The sequence below is a fragment of the Branchiostoma floridae genome, chromosome 17, assembly GCF_000003815.2.
Source record: "Branchiostoma floridae strain S238N-H82 chromosome 17, Bfl_VNyyK, whole genome shotgun sequence".
Classification (NCBI taxonomy): domain Eukaryota; kingdom Metazoa; phylum Chordata; class Leptocardii; order Amphioxiformes; family Branchiostomatidae; genus Branchiostoma; species Branchiostoma floridae.
In genome coordinates this window covers 14,805,691-14,812,589 of record NC_049995.1, presented here as the reverse complement: position 1 = coordinate 14,812,589, position 6,899 = coordinate 14,805,691, and the positions used below count along the sequence as shown (strand labels likewise).

Sequence of the window (6,899 nt, the reverse complement as noted above, 5' to 3'; positions counted from 1 at the left end):
CCAGGGTTGGGTAGTGCTCGCGGATATACTTCTTTATCATGCCAACCTGGGAGAAGAGAAGAGAAGAGAAGAGACAAGTTTATACTTCAACTTGAACATGTGGTTCTCTATGTCCAGGGTCAGGTAGTGCTCGCGGATATACTTTTTTTTTATCCAGGCGATCCTGGGCGAAGGGGTTGGGGAGGGGAGGAGAAGAGACCAAGTTGGTAATTCAACTTGCACATGGGGTTCTCTATGTCCAGGGTCGGCTAGTGCTCTCGGATATACTTATACTTCTTTATCATGCCCACCTGGAAGGAGAGAAGAGAAGAGAAGAGACAAGTTGATACTTCAACTTGAACATGTGGTTCTCTATGTCCAGGGTCGAGTAGTGCTCTCGGATATACTTCTTTATCATGCCAACCTGGGAGAAGAGAAGAGAAGAGACAAGTTTATACTTCAACTTGAACATGTGGTTCTCTATGTCCAGGGTGGGGTAGTGCTAACACTGTAACAGATATACTTCTTTATCATGCCAACCTGGGGGAAGAGAAGAGAAGTGAAGAGAAGAGAAGAGACAAGTTTATACTTCAACTTGAACATGTGGTTCTCTATGTCCAGGGTGGGGTAGTGCTAACACTGTAACAGATATACTTCTTTATCATGCCAACCTGGGGGAAGAGAAGAGAAGTGAAGAGAAGAGAAGAGACAAGTTTATACTTCAACTTGAACATGTGGTTCTCTATGTCCAGGGTCGGGTAGTGCTCGCGGATATACTTCTTTATCATGCCAACCTGGGAGAAGAGAAGAGAAGAGACAAGTTTAGACTTCAACTTGAACATGTGGTTCTCTATGTCCAGGGTCGGGTAATGCTCGCGGATATACTTCTTAATCATGTCAACCTGGGGGAAGACAAGGCGACAAGTTTATGCTTGACCCAATGATTTAGCAAGTCTGGCTCTCTATTGCTATTTCCACTGCCAATGCTCTGTGGAACTTCACTCTCTTGTTCCTAAATTACAAACTTATTTTGCAAGGACACATTCTGCCACTTCCACAGATGCAGATCACTCTTTCTTCTTCCATAATCCACAAGTCAGGTGGAAGTCCAATGTGGAAGCTTCTTTCCTAGAGCTGCATCGTTATGGAACAAGCTCCATTGCTTCCCTAATGTGTCCCAACATAAACTTTTCCAGTAAAATTTAAACAAAAATCTGACAAATCGCAATCCAGTACAGTAATTGAAAATGTATTGATCCTAAAGAAGGGGGCAGTGGTTGTTGAAAATTTGATTCGTGTATACCTTAAAGTTTGTATTGATGATAAATATTTAGCATGGTACAAAGAAACTATTCCAGGCTGGTACGATATTGTAGGGCAATAAGAATGTGTGTAAGACTTACGGAAGCCTCCTTCGGCTCATTGGCTGCCTTGATGGCCACCCCAATCATTGTCTCCATGGGCTTCTTAGGCTTGTAACTCTCCACCAATCGGAAAGTCCCACTCATGCCTTTTCCTAAAGCAAAAAAAAAAGAGAGAGGAAGGTTGTGAAAAAAGTCTTGGTACCATTCGGACAGTAGTTCGTTCTGATGTTTATTATGCGCTACATACAGTCACTTGACATCTCTAACATCTGGAATTGTCCAAATTTTGGATGAGGGCCAAATCAATGAATGAAGAAATGGGTTCACCGAACCCCCCTCAGTCTGCTCTTGTCATCAAATGAGCGCTCTAGGACCCTGGTTATTCCTTAATTTGCTAATTAAATGACATCACCACCAAAAGGTTTGAATGTGCAGGTCTCCGGATGGGTAGCAGAAGCGAACATACCGGTAGAACTGGATGGTACCCAGGCTAGAAAAAACGTATCACAAACTTGAAAAGTACGAAATATAATAGCTTCATAGTTTGCAGGGATTTGATTTCTTAGTAGGAAGGAAATGGAGTTTTGGTGGTTGGTAGACAGATATCAGAACAGGGCTCAAAATACATGCACCCAGGTGCACCCAAAATCGGAACTGTGCACCCAATTATTTTCAATGGGTGCACAGGGTGCACCTAAATATTTTATTAGGTTTACTATGAAAAGATATCAAGTGGAGGGAGAGTTGCATAACCCAAAGCTAACTTGTATACATCATATTCTTGACATCTAAGTGTTAGAAAGATAATAAAAATGTCTGTCATGGTAGTTGTTTAAGAATGTCAAAACTTGTAACTAAGTTTTGTTATTAGGTTTTTCTGACATTCTACTTAAATTTAAGTGGTGCACCCAAAACTTTTTTGGTGCACCCAATTTTTTGAGCTGGGTGCACCAGTGCACCTAATCCGAAAAATGAATTTCGAGCCCTGCAGAACAAGGCATGTTGTTTATAGGGTTGAGGATCTGCACTGCCCCCTATCAGGAGCGGGAGTAACTGCAACATGAGTTACATTTGGTATGACCTACTTTACCATAATCATGCCTTTTCCTAAAACAACAGCAACGAAAAGAAAGTTGGGACATGTACACTTAAAAAGCATCACAGACCTGATTTATCATCAATTACCAGTAATTAAAGACAGATGAGAGATACTTTACTACAGAATTTACTGCAGATTCAGAGCACTTCACTGTGACAAAGCAAGCAAAAATATTTATTGGCTGATGGATGAGCATTGGGAGTCTGCACTGCCCCCTATCAGAAGCAGCTGTAACTGCAGCATGGGGGGTGCATTTTTTAATGACCTACTTTACAATAATGCAGTCTACTGTATGTGTAGTTTTCTTTATAAGGAAAAACACACAATGTCATATACAACTGCACACACACACACACACACACACACACACACACACAGCAGCACACATACACACACACACAGACATGCACACACACCTACCTGACAGCTGGATAAGTTGCCCATTCACCACCCCCTTCTGTAGAGCTCTCTTCAGCAGGTAGCACACACACACACACACACACACACACACACACACACACACCTGACAACTGTATAAGTTGCCCATTCTCCACCCCTTTCTGAAGAGCTCTCTTCAGCAGGTAGCACACACACACACACACACAACACACACACACACACACACACACACAGACAGACACACACACACCTGACAGCTGTATAAGTTGCCCATTCTCCACCCCTTTCTGCGGAGCTCTCTTCAGCAGGTAGCACACACACACACACACACACACACACACACACACTCACATACATACACAGACACACACACAGACACACATACACACACAGTCAAAGACACAGACACACACACAGACAAAGACAAAGACACACACACACACACACACACACACACACACACACCTGACAGCTGTATCAGTTGCCCATTCTCCACCCCTTTCTGTAGAGCCCTCTTTAGCAGGTAACTGCGAGTCTCGATCTCCAGGTGAGGGTAATGTTCACTCAGGTACTTCTTGATAGCCTGGGGCGAAGCCTCCTTAGGCTCACAGTACTCCACCTGGGAGGAACAGAGATGGAAAATTCATGTATGTTGGATCTCTGAATTCAATTGTGGATTATTGAAGAGTCCTAACCATTAACTTACTATGACAGGCACTAAACAGTATGCACTAGCATATTTTAACTTAGATTTTAACTTCACTACTTCAGGGAATTTCATCAACATTTATCTTGTATCTAAAGCTGTGGGCCCTCTTCTTGGTCATGTTAGGGCTATGTACAGTGTTTACAGGTTCCTTGTATGCACCGGGGAAATTCCCCTAGCTCTTTTTGCCATTCTTTCTAGTAGCGTACATGTCAGGTGAGTGATACAGCCGGAATCAAACTCACATACTGCAGGGATCGAAATACTTTTTTTTTTTGCAACATGCAAAATTGCAAGTTGGCAAAACTTTTACGTGCAATTTGAAAAATTTACATGCAAAATAAGACTAGGCAGCGATCGCGACGAGGATTTTGATTTACCTAGTGAAGCTACCGGAGAAAGTTACCATAAAAAACAAGGAAGGAAAAACTTAAAGACATTTTACGGCCAGGTATTTTCAACATGCAAGATTGCAAGTTCAGAATATTTTTACGTGCAAATCTCGAAAACTATGTGCAAATTGCAAGTTAAGTATGTGTATTTCGAACCCTGTACTGAGTATAATTCTAGTTCCAGAGGCAGGGCCACTAACCACTGGACCACTGATGTACTTCATTCAGGCTTTTAGCCAGTCATGCATCTATGCGTTTGTTCTACAAATATCAGAAATTTTGCATACTAGATGCTCTGAACCTGGGGAGCAGATCCTCTCACAAGCATGAAATTTTGATTGACCAGGGATGCTATAAGGTCATACACTGTGACTCACTGTCTTCAATGGGTGACCTCTCTATGAACCATGGAAGGTGGATGTCCCTGGCCTCCCCTAAAATACTAGCGCCTTTATTACTTGACGGACTCAGGAAGAAAGTTGGATCCCCTGTATAATATAATCCTAACCTCATTGATAGTCAGCTATGATGAAAAGTGATTATTTGACATGTGTAATATCTACCATGGCATCTCTGATGATAATCTCCATCTTGGGTGGGTCAGGAACCGCCATCTTCTTGGCAGCCACCGTCTTCTTGGGGCTCCTGGGAGCCTCCTCCCGCTCTCTGGAAGGAATCATTCAAGATTGATAAAAGATTCTTGCAAGTACAAATCTCTCAATGTCTATATCACAGTGTTTGGACCACAACCAACTATGCAACATAACCAAATGTTTTGGTTTTTGTATTCCCACTGTTACCACAATATGGTGAATCCACCTATATCAGATGAAGCTTTAATGTAGTATTGTTACTCATTTGAGTGTGTTCTGTGTGAAATGTTGTTGATCAGCATTATTATATTTCAGCCATACCATAGGTATGGTGAAATATATTGTATTCGTAATGTTTCTTTCTTTCTTTCTTTCTCCTGTCAAATCTTCAGAACACGGTATCTCCGTTGTTCCTCAACCGAATGACCTGAAATTTGGCACAAGGGTAGAGTGGGCCAATACCCTCGGGCGTTTTTTTCATTTTTTCCATATCTGTCTCTTAAATGATTTTATTAAGGTTTTTTGGTCATCTTAAGACCAAAACTGTATATTTGGGCCCCCTGTACCCTGGTATTATAACCGAATGAGCTGAAATTTGGCACAGATGTGCCTTGATAAGTCCCCCATATAGATTCAATATCAGTTTTGGTGTACAGTACAACAAAATGCTTATTTTTGCGATTTTTTGACCAATTTTTGACCAAAAAAGGACACTTTTGGCCCCTGTACCCTGGTATTACAACCAAATGAGCTGAAATTTGACAGAGATGTGCCTTGATAATGCCCCCATATAAATTTAAGAAAACTTTTGGTGTATAGTACAACAAAATGCTTATTTTTGCGATTTTTTGACCAATTTTTGACCAAAAAAGGACACTTTTGGCTCCTGTACCTTGGTATTGCAACCGAATGAGCTGAAATTTGACACAGATGTGCCTTGATAATCCCTTCATATAAATTCAATAACACTTTTGGTGTACAATGCAACAAAATGCTTATTTTTGCGATTTTTGGCCAATTTTTGACCAAAAAAGGACACTTTTGGCTCCTGTACCCTGGTATTACAATTAAATGACCTGAAATTTGGTATAGATAGGCATTAGATACTTGGTAACAAGATTCAAGTAAAATTTTTGACATAAACAACTTTAAAATGATTAATTTTGGCACTTTTCTGAGGGGAAATTTGTTTTCTTTTGGCCTCCTGACGTGACCTTCCGTGACCCCGCACAGAGCCACACCTGTGCGCGTCAGCCGGAGAGTTAATTGAATCAAAGACCTAGCCAATCAGCGAAGAGGAGGCCAAAGGCTAATTAATATTCATAAGCGGGGCCTCATGATCCCGTATATAGCAGTGTTCCCGCCAGGGGGAGCAAAGCCCGCCTAAGGCTCTCGCATTTTAGACTATTCAGAAGGCTTTATATTGTATCAGTTCTTAGGGGCATATCTATGATAATCGCAGCAGTCACTTAACTTCTCTTCAGGAGTTTAGCGTAACACTGTTTCAGGTCAAACCGTCAAAGGCAACTAAAAACAAACTTTAACGTTACTGAGTTCAACAGTACTTATAACTTGTTATCCGAAGTTGAAACGCTAGCGATGGTATTTTCGCTGCGCTGTTAGCTCCGTGCGACTGTTGTTGACGGTCTTATAACGGTATATTTTGCACCCCTGTACCCTGGTATGAGTAACATTTGGTATAGATAGGCATAATATAGTTGGTAAAATGATCCAAGTAAAATGTTTGGCATAAAGTACTGTAAAAGGCTTAATTACAGCACTTTTTTTTAGGGGAAATTGGTTTTCTTTCGTTCTCCATGCCGTGACCTTTCGGACGTTCACCCCACAGAGCCGACATCTGCACCTGCGTCTAGCCGGCAGGAAGAGTTAATTCAATTAATGGTTCAGCCAATCAGCGAAGAGGAAAGCGAAGGCTAATTAATATTCATAAGCGGGACCACACAATACGTTAACTTGAAGACTCAGGCCGTACAGACTTCTCGCCAGGATTTTTTCAAAGCGTCGGACAGGGGTCCGGGGGCCGCCGAATGTCCCTGGCGGGGTCCAGGGGCAGGGCCACTGTGGGGGGGACCCAGGTGGGCGAAGCCCCCCCGGAAGCTCTTGCATTTTAGGCTATTGAGAAGGCTTCTTTTATCAGTTTTTTTAGGGCCATATCTACGATAATCGTAGCAGTCACTTACTTCTCTTCAGCAGTTTGACTTTACAATATTTCGGGTCAAAGCTTCAAAGACAACTAAAACCTCATAAACAACAAACTTAGAACAACAGCATACAAAAATATTGTACGGGTTGCCATCCTTAAAAGAAGCGCTTATTTACGGTCAATCCGCGGGGGGCAGGGTATGA

At 42.0% G+C, this 6,899-nt stretch overlaps 1 protein-coding gene across 1 annotated transcript in view; it reads right to left on the bottom strand.

The window, feature by feature from the left end:
• Window positions 1–6,899, bottom strand: part of LOC118404036 (heterochromatin protein 1-binding protein 3-like) — an 18,464-nt gene that overhangs the window by 8,922 nt on the left and 2,643 nt on the right. Inside the window, exons 4-6 of the mRNA XM_035802972.1 lie at window positions 4,503–4,605; window positions 3,307–3,460; window positions 1,383–1,495 (exon numbers count right to left, since the gene is read on the bottom strand). Coding sequence (XP_035658865.1) covers window positions 1,383–1,495; window positions 3,307–3,460; window positions 4,503–4,605 — 370 coding nt within the window. The remainder of the gene's footprint in view (window positions 1–1,382; window positions 1,496–3,306; window positions 3,461–4,502; window positions 4,606–6,899) is intronic.